The sequence below is a fragment of the Giraffa tippelskirchi genome, chromosome 2, assembly GCF_054371585.1.
Source record: "Giraffa tippelskirchi isolate mGirTip1 chromosome 2, T2T-mGirTip1v1.2.pri, whole genome shotgun sequence".
Taxonomy (NCBI): domain Eukaryota; kingdom Metazoa; phylum Chordata; class Mammalia; order Artiodactyla; family Giraffidae; genus Giraffa; species Giraffa tippelskirchi.
In genome coordinates this window covers 49123519-49145080 of record NC_137276.1, presented here as the reverse complement: position 1 = coordinate 49145080, position 21562 = coordinate 49123519, and the positions used below count along the sequence as shown (strand labels likewise).

The 21562-nt window shown below is 39.5% G+C and overlaps 1 protein-coding gene and 1 pseudogene across 51 annotated transcripts in view; one reads left to right on the top strand and one right to left on the bottom strand.

Moving 5' to 3' along the window:
* The window catches only part of ZFAND4 (zinc finger AN1-type containing 4), a 54039-nt gene that overhangs the window by 7588 nt on the left and 24889 nt on the right, over window positions 1-21562 (top strand). For 34 of the 50 annotated variants that reach the window (XR_014074255.1, XR_014074261.1, XR_014074250.1 and 31 more), the window contains exons 3-4: window positions 18645-18720; window positions 19630-19697. The exons of 10 other annotated variants lie outside the window; for them this stretch is intronic. Coding sequence is in view for 30 of the 40 variants with exons in the window: in XM_081561114.1 (XP_081417240.1) it covers window positions 18645-18720; window positions 19630-19697 (144 nt within the window). In the remaining 10 variants the exon portion in view is untranslated. Of the gene's footprint in view, window positions 1-10267; window positions 10641-18644; window positions 18721-19629; window positions 19698-21562 lie in introns of all 50 variants that reach the window. 6 more of the 50 variants (XM_081561161.1, XM_081561197.1, XM_081561162.1 and 3 more) reach the window with 1 other exon arrangement.
* On the bottom strand, window positions 9999-11467 carry LOC145533871 (vacuolar protein sorting-associated protein 45 pseudogene; annotated as a pseudogene). Its single transcript, XR_014074266.1, has one exon. The product of XR_014074266.1 is annotated as a vacuolar protein sorting-associated protein 45 pseudogene (transcript).

The following is a 21562-nucleotide window of genomic DNA, read 5'->3' as shown; positions in this document are numbered from 1 at the left end:
AGGAGCAGGAAGATTTAAAAAAAAAAAAACCTCTTTTGTTCTAAATAATCTCTACATTATTTTCTTGCTTTCATGCATAATCTATGCGCAGCTAAAGCACTCTAGAGAGAATCCTGTTTAGTTATCTTAATGTCAGAAGAGTAAATTTGGGCTTAGAGAAGATTAGGGACTCGTCCAAGGGAACTATTTACTGACAGGGTTGGACAAGAGCCAAGATGTAGGAGACATTGTCAGGATAAAAGCAGTGTACTTTGTAGTTATTAGACAGTTGAATCCTAGTTTAGACATACAAAACAAATATACTTATTGGGAGATTAAATGAGGTAATGTAAAATCTCTACTGTCTTTGTCTGCTAGAGCTGTCATAACAAAATACCATTGAGTAGGAGGCTTAAACGACAGAAATTTATTTTCTCACAGTTCCAGAAGCTGAAAGTCTGAGATCAGGGTACCAGCATGGTCAGGTTCTGGTGAGGCTTTCTTCCTGACCTGTAGATAGGTTTGTTTTCAGTTCTCACATGGGCATCTGTTCTTACAAGGATGCGGATCCAGCCATAAGGGCCTCACCCTCATGACCTCATCTAAACCTAATAATCTCCCAAAGGTCACATCTCCAGATGCCATCACTTTGGGGGTTTAGACTTCAAGATGTAAATTTGGGGGATACAGTTCCACCCAGAGCACTCACCACTAGTGGCCGTGCGTTTTGTGCTCAGCCATGTCCCACTCTTTGCAACCCCATGGACTGTAGCCCTTCAGGCTCCTCTGTCCATGGGATTTCCTAGGCAGGAATACTGGAATGGATTGCCATTTCCTTCTCCATGGAATCTTCCCTACCCAGGGATCAAACGTTAGTCTCTTGTGTCTTCTGCATTGGCAAGCAGATTCTTTACCACTGCACCACCTGGGAGGAGAGATAATCCTTATTACAGAAAATGCCACTGTGTTCCTCACTTAGGCTGGAAATGGCTTCAAACCAGGATTAGCATGCTTAGCAATCAGAGAAGCAACATAGAAGAAAAACTCACACCTGAGACTCACCCACTTGTGAGCAATTCACGCAGGTACCTGGAGACCTAGGATCAACTCTCTCTGCCAAGGGTTGGACTGTCATCAAGGGAAGGAAAGGTGGGAGGCACCTCTGTGGTCAGTAGATCTTAATTCCTGTTCCCATTCCCCATCCTTATAGTCCTCACCCCTTCTTTCCTTCCTATTCTTTAAACTTTGGTAACTCCTTGTAGCACGTGGGCAGGGACAGTCACTCTTCTTCAGGAGGCTTCAAGAGGGATTCCTTCATGTAAAATATATTTTAATCCTTTAGTAGGTAATCTTTCTGTTTCTACCCAGGACAACATTTGAGAATAACATTTTGGATCAGTTCAGTTCAGTTGAGTCACTCAGTCGTGTCCGACTCTTTGCGACCCCATGAATTGCAGCACGCCAGGCCTCTCTGTCCATCACCAACTCCTGGAGTCTACCCAAACCCATGTTCATCGAGTCGGTGATGCCATCCAACCATCTCATCCTCTGTCGTCCCCTTCTCCTCCCACCCCCAATCCTACCCAGCATTAGGGTCTTTTCCAATGAGTCAACCCTTCGCATGAGGTGGCCAAAGTATTGGAGTTTCAGCTTCAACATCAGACCTTCCAATGAACACCCAGGATTGATCTCTTTTAGGATGGATTGATTGGATCTCCTTGCAGTCCAAGGGACTCTCAAGAGTCTTCTCCAACACCACAGCTCAAAAGCATCAATTCTTCGGCACTCAGCTTTCTTCACCGTCCAACTCTCACATCCATACATGACCACTGGAAAAACCATAGCCTTGACTAAACGGACTTTTGTTGGCAAAGTAATGTCTCTGCTTTTAAATATGCTATCTAGGTTGGCCATAACCTTCCTTCCAAGGAGTAAGCGTCTCTTAATTTCATGGCTGCAGTCACCATCAGCAGTGATTCTGGAGCCCAAAAAAATAAAGTCTGACACTGTTTCCACTGTTTCCCCATCTGTTTCCCATGAAGTGATGGGACCAGATGCCATGATCTTAGTTTTCTGAACGTTGAGCTTTAAGCCAACTTTTTCACTCTCCTCCTTCACCTTCATCAAGAGATTCTTTAGTTCTTCTTCACTCTCTGCCATAAGGGTGGTGTCATCCGCATATCTGAGGTTATTGATATTTCTCCTGGCAATTTTGATTCCAGCTTGTGTTTCTTCCAGCCCAGCGTTTCTCATGATGTACTCTGCACATAAGTTAAATAAGCAGGGTGACAATATACAGCCTTGACGTACTCCTTTTCCTATTTGGAACCAGTCTGTTGTTCCATGTCCAGTTCTAACTGTTGCTTCCTGACCTGCATACAGGTTTCTCAAGAGACAGGTCAGATGGTCTGGTATTCCCATCTCTTTCAGAATTTTCCACAGTTTATTGTGATCCACACAGTCAAAGGCTTTGGCATAGGCAATAAAGCAGAAATAGATGTTTTTCTGGAACTCGCTTGCTTTTTCGATGATCCAGCGGATATCGGCAATTTGATCTCTGGTTCCTCTGCCTTTTCTAAAACCAGCTTGAACATCTGGAAGTTCACAGTTCACGTATTGCTGAAGCCTGGCTTGGAGAATTTTGAGCATTACTTTACTAGCATGTGAGATGAGTGCAATTGTGCGGTAGTTTGAGCATTCTTTGGCATTGCCTTTCTTTGGGATTGGAATGAAAACTGACCTCTTCCAGTCCTGTGGCCACTGCTGAGTTTTCCAAATTTGCTGGCATATCGAGTGCAGCACTTTCACAGCATCACCTTTGAGGATTTGAAATAGCTCAACTGGAATTCCATCACCTCCACTAGCTTTGTTCATAGTGATGCTTTTCAAGGCCCACTTGACTTCACATTCCAGGATGTCTGGCTCTAGGTGACTGATCACACCATCATGATTATCTGGGTCATGAAGATCTTTTTTGTAAAGTTCTTCTGTGTATTCTTGCCATCTCTTCTTAGTATCTTCTGCTTCTGTTAGGTCCATACCATTTCTGTCCTTTATCAAGCCTATCTTTGCATGAAATGTTCCTTTGGTATCTCTAATTTTCTTGAAGAGGTCTCTAGTCTTTCCCAATCTGTTGTTTTCCTCTATTTGTTTGCACTGATCGCTGAGTAAGGTTTTCTTATCTCTCCTTGCTATTCTTTGGAACTCTGCATTCAGATGGGAATATCTTTCCTTTTCTCCTTTGCTTTTTGCTTCTCTTCTCTTCCCAGCTATCTGTAAGGCCTCCTCAGACAGCCATTTTGCTTTTTTGCATTTCTTTTCCATAGGGATTTTCTTGATCCCTGTCTCCTGTACAATGTCACGAACCTCTGTCCATAGTTCATCAGGCACTCTGTCTATCAGGTCTAGTCCCTTAAATCTATTTGTCACTTCCACTGTATACTCATAAGGGATTTGATCTAGGTCATACCTGAATGGTCTAGTGGTTTTCCCTACTTTCTTCAATTTAAGTCTGAATCTGGCAATAAGCAGTTCATGATCTGAGCCACAGTCTGCTCCTGGTCTTGTTTTTGCTGACTGTATAGAGCTTCTCCATCTTTGGCTGCAAAGAATATAATCAATCTGATTTCGGTGTTGACCATCTGGTGATGTCCACGTGTAGAGTCTTCTCTTGTGTTGTTGGAATAGGGTGTTTGCTGTTACCAGTGCGTTCTCATGGCAAAACTCTATTAGCCTTTGCCCTGCTTCATTCTGTACTCCAAGGCCAAACTTGCCTGTTACGTCAGGTGTTTCTTGACTTCCTACTTTTGCATTCCAGTCCCCTATAATGAAAAGGACATCTTTTTTGGGTGTTAGTTCTAGGAGGTCTTGTAGGTCTTCATAGAACCATTCAACTTCAGCTTCTTCAGCGTTACTGGTCGGGGCATCGACTTGGATTACCGTGATATTGAATGGTTTGCCTTGGAAACGAACAGAGATCATTCTGTCGTTTTTGAGATTGCATCCAAGTACTGCATTTCGGACTCTTTTGTTGACCATGATGGCTACTCCATTTCTTCTAAGGGATTCTTGCCCACAGTAGTAGATATAATGGTCATCTGAGTTAAATTCACCCATTCCAGTCCATCATAGTTCGCTGATTCCTAGAATGTCGACGTTCACTCTTGCCATCTCCTGTTTGACCACTTCCAGTTTGCCTTGATGCATGGACCTAACATTCCAGGTTCCTATGCAATATTGCTCTTTACAGCATCGGACTCTGCGTCTATCACAAGTCACATCCACAGTTGGGTATCGTTTTTGCTTTGGCTCCATCCCATCATTCTTTCTGGAGTTATTTCTCCACTGATCTCCATTAGCATATTGGGCACCTACTGACCTGGGGAGTTCATCTTTCAGTGTCCTATCCTTTTGCCGGTTCATATTGTTAATGGGGTTCTCAAGGCAAGAATACTGAAGTGGTTTGCCATGCCCTTCTCCAGTAGACCACTTCCTGTCAGACCTCTCCACCATGACCCATCCGATCAGTCTCTCCGAAGATAGAGGAAGATGGAATAGGTAGGATTGGAGGGCAGAGGTGACACTGCTCAGTTTAATTATTCAGGAAAATGGTTGTTCTACTGGACTGCTTTTCCTATTGGGCAGCCTTGGGAAGTTGGGCACTAGAGCATCATAAAAGATTAGAGGGTAGATGGAGAGGACTGCAGAGAAAGGGTTGAAGGAGTGTGCTGGATAGAAATGATGAGGCTTAATGAGAAAGGAGCAGTACCTACAAGGAAATTTAAATGGGCCTTGATGGGACAGGAGCACTGAAGCCACACTGCTTGATTTCAGATTACCAACTGAATAAATTACCCTCTCTTTACCTCAGTTGTGCTAATTTAAAATGGGAATAATAATAATACCTATCTCAAAGAATTGTTCTCGGGATGGAATGAATTGAATGAAAAGCACTTAGCAGAGCATCTGTGCTCTTTTTAGTCTATGGAGATAGTGCGATACGTACTGAGGAATATAAATGCTGTGTCCTTGGGAAGAGATGTGATTTAGTTCTCTTGAGTTTCCAGAGAAGGGAAATTGTTTGGAGCTTATCATTACGTAGAGCAGTGATCTGTAGAGAAGAGTACATAGTACTCAGAGGATAGGCATTTGGAAAGAAAAAAATGTGCCAAGAAATGTAAGGAAGTATGGTCAACTGGTTCTTATTGCCATGGGCAGTGGATTCCCTGGGCTTGCCATCAAGTCATTGGCATTACTGCTTCCTAATAAAGATTTCTGTTCATAGGATAGGATTGTTTTCCTGGCCAGTTTTATGAGTAGATGGGACCATGTTAATAGTTCTGACCAGTGAGCTATGAATGGAAGTCTCCATCAGTCTGAGTCGCTGAGTGGCTATAGTGAGCAGAGCCCTCATCGTGACATGCAGTAGACACGTAACGTATGCAGAAAATAAGTTAAATGCCACTTAAACCAGGGACATTTTAGGCCTGGTTTGGGATAAGTTCAATTTACCCTACTTTATTTTGCCTCATACAGTATTAAGTAGGCATCCTTTTTTTTTTTTACTTTATAAATAATTATCCAAATACCACTTACTGAATTAGTTTAGTCTCTTCTCACTAATTTCATACCTGTTATCTATTACATTTTTATATATATACACAACTCTTAATCACCTGATGTGTCTCCCTATGCCAGTATTACACTGTCTTTCTGTAAGGCTTCAAGTTCCTCTAGTTTCCTTGTTTTGCCTCCTCTGTTCTCTTTGGGTTTCCCTGAGAACTCCTCCATAGAAAGAATCTGTGTGCCGTAGCTCTTTCTGTTGTAATCTACTGTTTTGTACTAGAGTCCTATTAGTGTGGTGGTAAGGTATTGGGAAGGGGAAACTGTCTACTGTCTAATGATTAAATCTCAGTCTTTTAGTGGGCCCATGTGTCTGGGGCAAAGTGTTTCTTAGCTTCTTACCGCTCCTCACCATATAATCACTTAGGTGAAAAAGCAAGACTAGAGGAGTCTGGAATCACTGAAATATCCTTGCACCAGGTGGGATCAGCCCCTAATAAAGTGAGTTGGCCTCCATTATGGAGAATGCTCTCGGAGTTTTCATGTTTATGTCCCCCTCCCTCTGCCTGAGCTGTAGGGGAATCTTTCTTGACTTCTGAGTAAGAACCTCATGAAGTTTCTAGAGAGAAAACTCTCAAAAGTGTTATAGCTCCACTAAGACTGTGACTTCAGGGATTCCTCAGTCCCATGCTAGCCCATACTCAGCCTCTACCAGATCATGAAACTACCATTTAAAATTTCCTTCCAGCTTATGTCTCTGGAAGCTTCTGCTTCAGGTAAGCAAATCTTGGCTGTAACTCTCTGGATTTTCCTATCTGTAGATTTGGAGGTGGTGGTTTGCCATGCTGCCTCATTTCTCTGGTGGCTCCAAGAAAAGTTGTTGAATTTCAGTTTCTTCAGCCTTTTTCTTATTGTAAGGATGGGAGTGGCAGCTTACATGCCCTTTACATGTTTTACCTAAAACTGGAAGTCTAAACTTTCTTTTAAATGTAACCATTTATGATTTAAAATTTCCTTCCAAGAACTGTTAGCCAAATCCTACAAGTTTTCATAAGTTGAATTTTGTTAACATTAAATTCTCAGTGTTTGTTTTGCCAAAAATATTTATTTTACTATTTAAAAATTATGTTAGGTGTTCAGTAACCATAGTTATATATAGGATTGGATACATTTGATCACTTTTTTTAAAAGATAATTTATTTATTTTAATTGGAGGCTAATTACTTTACAATATTGTGGTGGTTTTTGCCGTACATTGCATGAATCAGCCATGGGTGTACATGGTCCCTCCATCCTGAACCCCCCTCTCCTCTCCCTCCCTGCCCCATCCCTCAGAGTTGTCCCAGAGCGCCAGCTTTGAATGCTCTGCTTCATGCATCAAACTTGCACTGGTCTTCTGTTTTACATATGGTAATATACATGTTTCAATGCTATCCTCTCATATAGTCCCACCTCGCCTTCTCCCACATAGTCCAAAAGTCTGTTTTTACATCTGTGTCTCTTTTGCTGTTTTGCATATAGGTTCATCATTACTGTCTTTCTAAATTCCATATATATGTGTTGATATACTGTATTGGTGTTTCTTTTTCTGACTGACTTCACTCTGTATAATAGGCTCCAGTTTCACCCACTTCATTAGAACTGACTCAAATGTATTTTTTTTAATAGCTGAGTAATATTCCATTGTGTATATGTACCACAACTTCTTATCCATTCCTCTGCCGATGGACATCTAGGTTGCTTCCATGTCCTAGCTGTTGTAAACAGTGCTGCAGTGAACATTGGGGTACACATGTCTCTTTCAATTCTGGTTTCCTTGGTGTGTATGCCCAACAGTGGGATTGCTGGGTCATATGGCAGTTCTATTTCCAGTTTTTTAAGGAATCTCCACACTGTTCTCCATAGTGGCTGTACTAATTTGCATTCCCACCAGCAGTGTAAGAGGGTTGCCTTTTCTCCACACCCTCTCCAGCATTTATTGTTTGTAGACTTTTTGATGGCAGCCATTCTGACCAGCATGAGATGGTACCTCATTGTGGTTTTGATTTGTATTTCTCTGATAATGAATGATGTTGAGCATCTTTTCATGTGTTTGTTAGCCATCTGTATGTCTTCATTGGAGAAATATCTGTTTAGTTCTTTGGTCCGTTTTTTGATTGGGTTGTTTATTTTTCTGGTATTGAGCTGCATGAGTTGCTTGTATATGATTTGATCACTTTTTGTAGTTTATACTCACTCCCAATATTCTGACCAATAATATAACACGTTTTCATTTGTCTCCAAGATCTAGCAAACTCTTTTGCTCCACTTTTTAATGAAGATATAAATACAATTTTATATATTATAAAATGATATACAATTTTGCATATTGTAAAATTCACTATTTTTAGTATTATATTTGTTTTCTAGGGCTGCCATAACAAGATACCACAAACCAAGTGGCTTAAAGAATAGCAATTTATTGTCTCATAGTTTCAGAGGCTTAAAGTCCAAGATCAGGGTGTTGGTATTATTAGTTCCTTCTGAGGGCTGTTAGAGAAAATCCATAACATGCCTTTTGCCTAGCTTCTGTTAGTTTTCTGGCAGTCTTTTTTGTTCCTTAACTTGTAGAAGCATCACCCCAGCCTCTTTACATCTCCCTGTGTATGTCTGTGTCTATCTCTAGATTTCCTCTTTTTATAATGACACCAATCATACTGAATTAGGGCCCTCCCTAATGACCTCATTTTAACTTGATTAATTTGTGAAGACTCTCTCTACAAGTAAGGTCAGATGCTGAGGTTCTGAGGGTTAGGACTTAACATATGAACTGTTGGGGGGACACAGTTCATCCCATAACTAGTCTATATTAATAGTTCTATCAGTATTGACAAACGTTACTGTCCTGTAACTACCACCATGATCAAGGTATAGAACAGCTCCATCACCCACCAAAATTCTTCTGTGCCTTTGCAGTCAACTTTCCTTCAAACCTGGTACCTGGCATCTACTGATGTGTTTTTGTCCTCATAATTTTACCTTTTCCAAAATTTCGTATAACAGTATACAATAGTATGTAACCTTTTGAGTCAGCTTTCTTTTGCTTATACGTAATACACATGGAGAAGGCATGTCAGCAAAAGAAAGCTGACTCAAAAGGTTACATACTATTGTATACTGGCACCCCACTCCAGTACTCTTGCATGGAAAATCCCATGGACGGAGGAGCCTGATAGGCTGCAGTCCATGGGGTCGCGAAGAGTTGGACACAACTGAGCGACTTCACTTTCACTTTTCACTTTCATGCATTGGAGAAGAAAATGGCAACCCACTCCAGTGTTCTTGCCTGGAGAATCCCAGAGATGGGGGAGCCTGGTGGGCTGCCGTCTATGGGGTTGCACAGAGTCGGACACGACTGAAGCGACTTAGCAGTAGCAATACACATGCATTTGAGATTTATTCATATTGTTCTGTATATCAGTAGTTCATTCTGTTTATGGCTGAATAGTGTTCCATTGTATAGATATACTACACTTATTCATTCCTAAGTTGAGGGACCATTCACTTTTTGGTGATTTTGAATAAAGCCATTTTTAAGTTTCATGACAGTTTTTTATGGGTGCATAAGTTTTCATTTCACCTGGGTCAGTATTTAGGAGTTGAATTGCTGAGTTGTGTTGAAAGTGGTTTTTTAACTTAATATGAAACTGCCAAACTTTTCCAGAGTGGCTGTAACATTTTGTATTCCTGTGAGTAGTGTCTAAAAGGTCTAGTTGCTCTGTATCATCAGAGCATGGTATTGTCTGGGTGTTTTTGTTTTTTTGCCATTTTAATAAATACTGGTGATATCTCATTGTGGTTTTAATTTGCATCTTCCTAACTAATGATTTTGAGCATATTTCTGTTTGCCTGTTGATTACATCTTCTTTAGTAAAGTTTCTATTCAGTCTTTGCCCATTTTTAAAAATTAAGTTATTTTCTTAATATTGTGTTTTTAAAGTCCTAGTGTTTTTATTTTTTATTTTTTTTTATTTTTTATTTTTTTTTATCTTTTCATAAAATGGATTTTTATTGTCTTCATACATGGTTTCTCAGTACCACAGAAAACTGCAATTTAGGGACAAATAATTTTTGGATGGTTCTTATAGAAATATGAGTTTTCAGAAATGATTTGTGCAGAAATGTGATGTTAATGAAAAATAAAAGGGGTCAAGAGGAGCGTCTGTAGTATGTGCATCTAATTTTTAATTTTTAAAACTCCTTTAAGCTCTAATCCTTTACTCAAGTAAGAGCCCAACAAAATTAATCAGAAACTGAAGTGATTGTGCTATCAAATACAAGGAATACATTTTTTTGAACTGATACAAATGGTTTAATTTTGTTAATCAATTCCAAATACTGTAAACATCTGTACATACATACTTTTGTTCTTACTACTCAGTTTGCCTAAATTAAGTATGTATGAGTTCATGAGCTATTTAAAAAAAATTAATTTTTATTGAAGTATAGTCGCTTTACAATGTTGTGTTAGTTTCTGCTGTACAGCAGTCAATCAGCTATATGTATACATATATCCCTTCATTTTTAGTTTCTTTCCCATTTAGGTCACCACAGAGAATGGAGTAGAGCTCCCCGTGCTATAGCTGTATACAGCAGGTCCTCATTAGTTATCTGTTTTATACATAGTAGTGTATATAAGTTGATCCCAATCTCCTAATTAAGGAATACATTTATTTATTTGATAAAGAAACCATGAGAAAACTGGATTGGAATGGGCTCAGACTTATTCTCAACTCATCACTGGGAGTCTTGGTGTCTGTGCCAACAGTTCGGGAATCAGCAGGCTACCTGGATGTGGGTTATAACAACAAGCTCAAAACCCAAGACTCTTCTCCAACACCCCTCTGGTCAGTGGAGAAAGCCTGCAGCGATGCAAGAGGGGAAGTTGCACCATTCGGCTCACCTCTCCATCACCACTTCATCTTCTGCTTGCTGACCGTGATGTAACCTGAGAGCTTTCCTTGCTTCGGCTGTGCAGTCCAGAAGCCAGAACTTCCTCTAGGAAACTTTTCGTGTTGTGCACAGTGGTTCCTCCTAGGACAATCCTCACTCCAGGAGTGGTACGGTTCAGGTTATAAACTGTTAGAGCCTCTTCGTAGGTGGCTCCTCCAATGATAAACACAATGATATCCTGAGGTCTGTCTCTGAGTATGCTGGGGCCTAGATAAGGATACAGGTTTTCTTTAAGCTTTCCTTTGATGAGATGGTCCAGGGTCTCATGTAAGAAAGGTTGATGCTGAGTATATACATTTTCTACTCCCTTTAATCCTTTGAGGAACTGTTTGGTAATAGCCACAGCATCTTTGGGGCTGAAGAGGTCACTTCCTCTGACCCGTTTACCACCATATTCAATAACTGCAGACACAAGCTTCCGATACTTCTCAGAAACACCTTTATTCCTAAGGTCCATCATTAATCCTGGTAGGCTATTGCTGCTGTGTCGCTTGTAATGTAGCGCATAAAGCATCACCAGGCGGGCAGCATCAAACTCTGTCACTCTGAGGTTCTGCAGGAGCCTCTTTACGTTCTGGAGAGCACTAGAATGGTCATTTTGACAGGCCAGTTCTTGCTCAACCTCTGAAACCTCCAGCAGATTCCTCTCACTGACCAACCGAGACAATTCTCCAACCACTGTCACGTGCTTTGACACAGTCCCAGACATCTTCTTGAACTGTGGGTAATTCTCAACAAAGGCCTTCATGTCTGCTATTGATTCTAGTTTTTGCTGTTCTTTTGGTTTCTTCTTCTGAAAGTCTTCCATGAGATTCTTTATATTGCTACCAATCTCAGCAAAGTTCAGGTACATATTGTTAGCATAGAACTCATTATTTTCAGCAGACAGGACCACCTCTCTCAAATCTTTACTGATTCCTGGCACTCTGGAAAGATCAATCCGATTGTTGTTTATACCCAGTAGTTCATGGATGCTCTTCCTTTTTTGCTTTTTGCCTCCTATAGAAGTTCTCTTAAATTGTTTGGCCTTAAAAGTCCTTTACTTGTAGGCAGTTTTCTGGTGTGAGTCCTTTTTGTAGACTTTTCAGACTTAAAATGCCTTCCTCTTCCTTGTGATGGTTTTGTATTGAACTTGTATACAGCCATTAGCATTAACTTCTCCAAAGTTTTTCTTGATCAGCCTTGCAGGGGCAGGAGCATAAGACTTCCCACTCTGGGACAGAGAGATTGCCCCTTTTTATTTCCAGTCATTTTGAAGTTTAGACATTCTCAGTCTTCAAATTATGAGGGCTGAGGGCATAGTTTCTGTGTAGATTCACTTCCCTTCTTTTTGTTCTATACTATTTTGGGAGAAATTTTGGAAGAGGGGAGCTATGGCCCACCACTGTCTTTAATTATCCATAAGTGCTATTGATTCTGAGTTTATATTATAAATGTAGATATGAACATGTTCTCAAACATACAAGTATCTGTGTGAAAATTCTAAAAAAGACACAGGAAACACGTTTGAGTCATTATTACAGTTAGATGAGGTTTTAAGTGTGGGGACCCCCACCCCTTAGTGGAAATAGTGCCCTTTTTAGAAGAGCTACCTGAGAATTCTTTTTTCTGGGCACGGTCATAGAAAAATGTCAGCCACCTATAAGCTAAGAGAAGTGGTTTCAGAATGAAATTTATGCTTTGATCTTGGATTTCCCAGCCTTGAGAATTGTGAAAAAATAAGTTTCTGCTGTTTAAACCACACAGTCTGTTGTATTTTGTTATGGTAGCCTAAGTAGACCAAGACACACACACACACAGACACACACACACACAGACGCACACATTCACAGATACATGTACACTTGTATATTATTATAGTTTTTTTGGTAATAGTAAAAAATTTGGATGTGTGAAAATACATCTTAGTAAAGGACTGGGTAAATAAAACTTATGACAGAAACATATATTGGAATACCGTCTAGTCATTGTATACAATGTGTATTTTCATTTATTGATATGAAAGATGTATGCAGTATATTAAGTGAAAACTGTTTATAAAACAGCTCAAAGTATGCTCCTGTTTTATTAAAAAGAATAAGTTTTTAAAGGAAATTTACCCCAAATATTGAATATAGATTTTACTGGACTTAGGACTACATGTAGTTTTAATTTTCTTTTGTATATTTCTGTGTTATCTTTTTAGTAAGTTGTTGTTTTTATCATAAACAAATATTTGCATTTGTGTAAAGTTCTAAAAACACTGAATGGAAAAATCATATGTATGGAATCTGTCTTTTGGGAAGACATGTTTGTTAAATAGGAATTAATTTTTCTGAATATAGTTGTAAGAAGTTAAGAGTTGAGGCTTAAAGGCAAAGGGCCACCTTTAAAGAGGGATGCCATGTTTCTGTTTGCTAAATCTGACAACCCTATATTAAAGGAATATGATTTGCTTTGTATATTTGAGATTCTAAAAGTGTTCACGGTAGAAAGAACTCTATAATATTTTTTAATGTGCAAGTGAGGAGGTTAAGGGTCACAGAGGTTGATGACTTCTTCAAGGTCATCCAGCAACTCAGGTGGCCATCAGGACCACAACTCGGTCTTGGACAGTTCTTGCCACCCTGTCTTGCTTGTCAACCTTCTATATTTTTAGCTTGCTGCTAGCTAAATTCTAATAGTGATTATAGGAGTTAATCTAAGCAGTGTTGTTACTTTGTCTTTAATCCTGTTCTAAAAATTTTTTTTTTTCTTTAACACAATAATGCTCTACAATGTTGGTTGAATAAATAATGGTCTTACCTACCCATGGGCTTCCCTGATAGCTTAGTTGGTAAAGAATCCGGCTTCAATGCAGGAGACCCTGGTTTGATTCCTGTGTTAGGAAGATCCGCTGGAGAAGAGATAGGATACTCACTCCAGCATTCCTGGGCTTTCCTTGTGGCTTAGCTGGTAAAGAATATGTGTGCAGTGTGGGAAACCTTGGTTCGATCCCTGGGTTGGGAAGATCCCCTGGAGAAGGGAATGGCTATGCACTCCAGTATTCTTGCCTGGAGGATTCCATGGACTGTACAGTCCGTGGAGTCGCAAAGAGTCAGACACGACTGAGCTACTTTCACTTCATTTCACTTCACTTCACTTCACTTCACTTCACTTCACTACCTACCCATATTGCTTTTATCTAGCTATTCTGGTGAAATCCTATAATTTAGGTTGAAAAGATGACCCCAGCATATTAAACAATTTTTTTTTTTTAAATTACTAATTTTTTTATTTTTGGCTGTGCTGGGTCTTTGTTGCTGCTTGAGCTTTGCTCTGGTTGTGCTGAGTGGGGGCTGCTCTCCAGTTGTGGTACATGGGCTTCTCATTGCAGTGGCTTCTGTTGTGGTACATGTGGGCTCTGGGGCATGTGGGCTCAGCAGTTGCAGTTCCTGGGCTCTAGAACAGACTCAATAGTTACGGTGTACTGGCTTAGTTACCCGTGGCATGTGGGATCTTTCTGGACAGGGGATCGAACCTGCCCTGTTTCCTGCATTGGCAGGCAGATTCTTTACCACTGAGCCACTAGGGAAGCACTAAATTTTTTAAAATATTAAAGTACGTTTAACGTAAAATAATTTCTAGCTTAAATGCCTTTCCTTACTGGCATTCTTTTTTAACTTGAAGCAAAAAAAGGTGAACTGTTGCCAGTTGGGAGATACATGTATATCCACCTCCTGAGCCCATACACTGTATTTCATGATGATCTTTTGGAACATTTGAAGAATGTTTAGTAGACGTTCAGGTCTACTAACAGGCAATACTAAATATTTAAACATACACCCAGACAGCTACTTTTGCTTTGTGGAGACTGTCTTTAGACTGATTAGCATAAAGGTTGACTGCAGTCTCTGAATTTAGCCTGTTGGGGCTTTACATCTCTAATCTACACTCTCTAGGTGTCACTTAATCTCTCAATGCTTCAATTTTAGCATTTGTGAAATATACATAGTAGTGTTGCCTGCTTCACAAGATTATTATTGTTGCAGTTAAATTATGATAATACAGGTCAAGCATTTGTTACAGTGCCTAGCTTATAATAATAAAAACTAACACATATTGCACTTAGTGCTATCATTCTAGTCACCTTATTTTGTAGCATCATAAGCAAAAGTAACTTGAGAAGGCAATATGTGAAATATTTGGAAAAGATATCGACATATCAACCATTAAATGTTCTATTGTGTATAATGCTCACTCTGGCTAGTATAGTCTTCAGGCATTCAAATGTGGAGTTTGCAGAAAAAAAAGTTTATGTTGAAGTATGGAGTCTGGGTTTCCTGGGTGCTGCAGTGGTAAAGAATCCAACTGCCAGTGCTGGAGATGCAAGAGATGCTGGTTGGATCCCTGGGTCGGGAAGACCCCCTGAAGTAGGAAATGGCAACTCACTCCAGTATTATTGCCTGGAAAATACAATGGACAGAGAAGCCTGGTGGGCTACAGTCCATGGGTCCCAAAGGGTTGGACAAAATTGAGCACATGCACACACACACTCACAGACATGGAATCTACCTTAACATTCTTTTAACATCACGGAAATGCAAAGAAACTGTCTTGTAGACCATAATTTTCAGCATTGGAAATTGCCCATGTGTGTGCATACTTAGTCGCTCAGTCATGTCCAACTCTTTTCAGATATTCTTGTCCAGGCAAGAATACTGGAGTGGGTAGTCATTTTCCCCATGGAAAAGAAATGCAAAAAAGCAAAATGGCTATCTGAAGAGGCCTTACAAATAGCTGTGAAAAGAAGAGAAGCGAAAAGCAAAGGAGGAAAGAAAAGATATTCCCATTTGAATGCAGAGTTCCAAAGAATAGCAAGGAGAGATAAGAAAGCCTTCCTCAGCGATCATTGCAAAGAAATAGAGGAAAACAATAGAATGGGAAAGACTAGAGATCTCTTCAAGAAAATTAGAGATACCAAGGGAACATTTCATGCAAAGATGGGCTTGATAAAGTACAGAAATGGTAGGGACCTAACAGAAGCAGAAGATATTAAGAAGAGGTGGCAAGAATATACAGAAGAACTGTACAAAAAAGGTCTTCATGACCCAGATAATCATGGTGGTGTAATCACTCACCTAGAGCCAGACATCCTGGAATGTGAAGTCAAGTGGGCCTTAGAAAGCATCACTGCGAACAAAGCTAGTGGAGGTGATAGAATTCCAGTTGACCTGTTGCAAATCCTCAAAGATGATGCTGTGAAAGTGCTGCACTCAATATGCCAGCAAATCTGGAAAACTCAGCAGTAGCCGCAGGACTGGAAAAGGTCAGTTTTCATTCCAATCCCAAAGAAAGGCAATGCCAAAGAATGCTCAAACTGCCGCACAATTGCATTCATCTCACACGCTAGTAAAGTAATGCTCAAAATTCTCCAAGCCAGGCTTCAGCAATACGTGCACCATGAACTTCCAGATGTTCAAGCTGGTTTTAGAAAAGGCAGAGGAACCAGAGACCAAATTGCCAACATCCGCTGGATCATCGAAAAAGCAAGAGTGTTCCAGAAAAATATCTATTTCTGCTTTATTGACTATGCCAAAGCCTTTGACTGTGTGGATCACAGTAAACTGTGGAAAATTCTTAAAGAGAAGGGGATACCAGACCACCAGACCTGCCTCTTGAGAAACCTGTATGCAGGTCAGGAAGCAACAGTTAGAACTGGACATGGAACAACAGACTGGTTCCAAATAGGAAAAGGAGTACGTCAAGGCTGTATATTGTCACCCTGCTTATTTAACTTATGTGCAGAGTACATCATGAGAAACGCTGGGCTGGAGGAAGCACAAGCTGGAATCAAGATTGCTGGGAGAAATATCAATAACCTCAGATATGCAGATGACACCACTCTTATGGCAGAAAGTGAAGAGGAACTGAAAAGCCTCTTGATGAAAGTGAAAGAGGAGAGTGAAAAAGTTGGCTTAAAGCTCAGCATTCAGAAAACTAAGATCATGGATGGCATCTGGTCCCATCACTTCATGGGAAATAGATGGGGAAACAGTGGAAAACATTGTCAGACTTTATTTTTTTGGGTTCCAAAACCACTGCTGTTGGCGATTGCAGCCATGAAATTAAAAGACACTTACTCTTTGGAAGGAAGGTTATGACCAACCTAGATAGCATATTAAAAAGCAGAGACGTTACTTTGCCAACAAAAGTCCGTTTAGTCAAGGCTGTGGTTTTTCCAGTGGTCATGTATGGATGTGAGAGTTGGACGGTGAAGAAAGCTGAGCGCCGCAGAATTGATGCTTTTGAGCTGTGGTGTTGGAGAAGACTCTTGAGAGTCCCTTGGACTGCAAGGAGATCCAACCAGTCTGTGCTAAAGGAGATCAGTCCTGGGTGTTCATTGGAAAGACTGATGTTGAAGCTGAAACTCCAATACTTTGGCCACCTCATGCAAAGAACTGACTCGTTGGAAAAGACCCTGATTCTGGGAAGGACTAGGGGCAGGAGGAGAAGGGGACAACAGAGGATGAAATGACTGGATGGCATCACCAACTGGATGGACATGAGTTTGGGTAAACTCCAGGAGTTGGTGATGGACAGGGAGGCCCGACGTGCTGCGATTCATGGGGTTGCAAAGAGTCGGACACAACTGAGCGACTGAACTGAACTGAGTCATTCCCTTCTCCAGGGTATGTTCATGACTCAGGGATCGAACCCAGGTCTCTTGCATTGCAGTTGGATTCTTCATCATCTGAGCCACCAGAGAAGCCTGAAAATAGTCCATAATACACTTTTTTTTCAAGATTAAATTATTGTTTACTTAGTGTTCAGACTACAAAAGACATGTTAATATGCAGTTATGGACTATAATCACATTCAAGGTGGAAGGAATTTTCTAATATATTAATGTTTTATGGAAAATTATATTCTGTGCCCTGTTGCAAGATTATTGACCTTTCCATTTGGAAGAGGTATGAAAGATGCCATCTGAATCACTAAATAATCTCACATATAAACAGTAATTATTCCATGTGTACACGCTGCTCTGGGAACAGACTTTTAGAATACAAATGCTTAAGGCCAAGTAAAGTAAATTAAATGTTGTATTTTTAAATATAGATATATTTGACATTATATTATTTCAGAGGTATACAGCATAATGATTTGATATTTGTATATAAAGTTGGCACCTCATACCCTCTGGTTCTGGAGGATTTAGACAACTGTGGATTGAAAATATTGGGGAAAAAATTACAGAAAATTACAAAAAGAAAAACTTGAATTTTCATCATTAGCAACTATTTACATAGTGTTTATATTGCATTAAGACTACTTTAAGTATTGTATTAGACTACTTTAAGTAGTCTAGAGTTGACTTAGAGTATACAGGAGGATGAGTATAAGGTTATGTACAAATAAATGCTATGTCATTTTATATATAAGGTACTTGGACATCCAGGGATTTTGGTATTTGTGGTGGACCTGGAACCAGCATCCCTTGGATACCCAGGGGCTGCTGTATTGTAAAATAATCAATGCACTAAGTTTAGTTAATAGTTAACATCCATCACCATACAGTTACAAAGTTTTGTTTTCTTAATGATGAAAAATTTAAGAACCTACTCCTTTAGCAACTTTTAGATATACAACATACCCTTATTAACTATAGTCTGCATGTTGTGCATTATATTCCCATGGCTTTCTTACTTTATAGCTTGGAGTTTACACATTTAACCCCCTTCACCCATTTTGCTCACCTTCTACTCATAATACACTTTTAACACTTAATATAACTAAATGGAGGCAGTACTTTGCAATATTGAGAACTGTTCTCTAGGCCTTAGATCTTAAACTCTTCAGAGCTGATTTCAAGATATTTTTTAAAATGACTTCCTATTCTTAAACTTTGTTTCAAGGCCAGAGAGTTACTGAAACATACTGTTCTCATTGTTCTTTGCTAGTGAGTGGATAGAACCATATGTACTTTTAGCCATGCCTTTTACCTACAATGCTGTACATTTTAGCTAAGCATCTATCATTCAGTTTAGAATTGTGTTTATTATTATTTCGTTAATGAAATAGATTTGTATCATACTCTTCCAAAGATTCTATTGAATTTTTAACCAATTTCTTTATAACCTTCCCCTAAGGTATTCCCATCTGTCAGCAGCACTTAATTTGGAATAACATGGAACTTGAAGATGATTATTGCTTGAATTATTACAAGTGAGTGTAATTGCATATCAGATGTTTTACAGATGCTCAGAATTGTGACTCCATTTACCATTGTTTTTCTTCTGAATCCTTGCATCGTGTCTGTTCTTCTGAATAATTCTTCACCCTGAATTTCAGTGTGAATTCCAAACTTTAAGATGTATTGGCTCCATACCCATACTACCTGATCCTTGTCCTCTGATTCTTTTTTTTACCTTTTCATTATTTATACCAAGCTATTTACCCCTGCATTTTTAGACTTCCTCTTCTTGTCTTACCTTCTTTGCTCCTTTCTTTGAATATTGACTTACTACTACCTGGCTTCGTTCCTTTTCTTTCATTGTCATAAGTGTACTGGGTAAGAAAGTATTGCTCTTCATGTCTTTCATTTTTCTTAAGCTCTCCTGATGTGACACTAAGTGACATTGTGTGCATCAGTGACTACAGATATGCTGTCTGACCTTTCGTCTTTCTCCCTTCTCTCATATAATTCTTCATTCTTTCCTAAAATAAAAAGGTCAGAGGCCATGTGAAATAGCTGGGAGAGCACTGGGCATTAGGAAATTTGTAGATTTGCAATTTTTTTATTTTATTAGTTAGATCTGTTATTTCTGACACTTTGGGTCTTAACAGCTTCTTTTCTTCTTAGGGCCTAACATGTGAAATAATGAGACTAAACCACAGAGGTCCTTTTCATACTTTTTATTCATTTCATATTTAAGCCTTACAAGAACTTCATGTTTTCATTATTTATGCAAGTAATTAAGTTAACATTTTATATTTATGCACATTGGTATATCTTTTAAAAAATCTTTTAGAGTAGGCACTATGCCTGATAAACCAACACATAAGTATGTGTATATTTAACACTGAATGTATTTTGATGTTTGTGGGTTTTTTTTGTGTTTTAATTATCCACAGCATTTCAGAAGGTTGTACCTTGAAGCTGGTTTTGGCTATGCGCGGTGGACCTATAAATACTAGTAGAGGTAGGCATATGTTAAAATTACATATATTAAAGCAATTTTACAGTACTAATCTTCAAGCCAGATGATCTTATAGCCTCAGGTTTTATATGTGTGTTTATTTGTATATGTATGTATCTTCTTTAGATTCTTTTCCTTTATAGGTTATTATAAAATATTAAGTATAGTTCCTTGTAAATATAAATATTTAGTTCCTTATAAATACTAAGTATAGGTCCTTCAGCATTGTTTTATAAAGCCTAAATGCACAGAGGCAGGAACTCATATTCCAGAAAATCTCATGATTCCTCGTTCAATCCAGAAAGATTTAAATATAAACCTCACCAGTATAGGAAGGGACAATGGGATGGCATAGTATAAATATTACATTGTTATCCCTGTGTTTAGATGCAGTTTACTGGTCTTGCTTTTTTCAATCCCCTGAGTCTTCAACTCCTGGGGTAATGATTGTTATAGGAAATTCCAAAGATACCTCTTAGCCTGGTTTGTGATGCATTTGGATTTTATAGATATTATCATGGTCCTGTTAAAGCCTTTTTTTCAGGATGTGGGTGTCTCTTAGAATCCATTCATTCATTCATTCAGGAAGCACATTTTGAGCATCTCCTAGATGTTCAGTGCAGTGTTTCTTGGGAGAAAATGTTCCTGCTTCATTACAGTGCCCACAATAGACATGAGAAGAATTAATGTTACTTTAAGTAGTTGTAAGTGCTTTGGGGGCAGTAGTAGCATAACAGTGTCTATGGAAGTAGGGTAGTAGGAGGACAGTTGTGGAAGAGCCCTTGGAGATGGTGAAATGAGCAGAGACTTGATTAACAAGAAAGTTCTAAGCATGGGAAAAACTGGGAGTGTTCACCTTTGTCCCTGATTCGGGCTTGTCATGTGAATCCCCACAAAGTAGAGGCATCCTTTGCTTTCTCATAGCTGTCCTGCTCTGTAGACCTCATTTTGGGGAAGGTCTTTGTATTTGATCCTTTACTAACCAGAAAGTGGAATGTTAAGTATTGATTCCACTGATGGCTTGATACTTCTTCCACAAGTCAGATTTCATCTCTATGCTTCCTAATTTTGATTAGAAAATAGAGTTATCACTGTCTTTTTCTTAGCTATTTCAAGAGGATTTTTTGAGATAGGTTACTGTGCCTGTTGAATTCTTATGGATAAGTTAGAAAAAAACAAAGATAATAATGTGAGAGCTGATTAACTAGACGCGTAATATCAGGGACTTCCTATTAATTGGACTTAAATTGTCCCATGTGACATATGATGTCTATACTACCGATTCTGAGAGTAGTACAACAACCCTAATGCATTTACTGAGCTGTTATGATAAGATGGGGCAGGAGGAGAAGGGGACGACAGAGGATGAGATGGCTGAATGGCATCACCGACTCGATGGACTTGTGTTTGGATAGACTCCGGGAGTTGGTGATGGACAGGGACATCTGGCATGCTGCGATTCATGGGGTCGCAAAGAGTCGGACACGACTGAGCGACTGAACTGAACTGAACTGAACTATGATAAGATGTGAATCCCATTGTATTATATTTTCAAAGTTTGATATTTGTGTATAGTATTGGAGAAGGCAATGGTAACCCACTCCAGTATTCTTGCCTGGAAAATCCCATGGATGGAGGAGCCTGGTAGGCTGCAGTCCAAGGGGTCGAGAAGAGTCGGACTGAGCGACTTCACTTTCACTTTTCACTTTCACGCATTGGAGAAGGAAGCGGCAACCCACTCCAGTGTTCTTGCCTGGAGAATCTCACAGACAGTGGAGCCTGGTGGGCTGCCGTCTATGGGGTCACACAGAGTCGGACACAACTGAAGTGACTTAGCAGCAGCAGCAGCAGCATTGTCTTTAAATGCA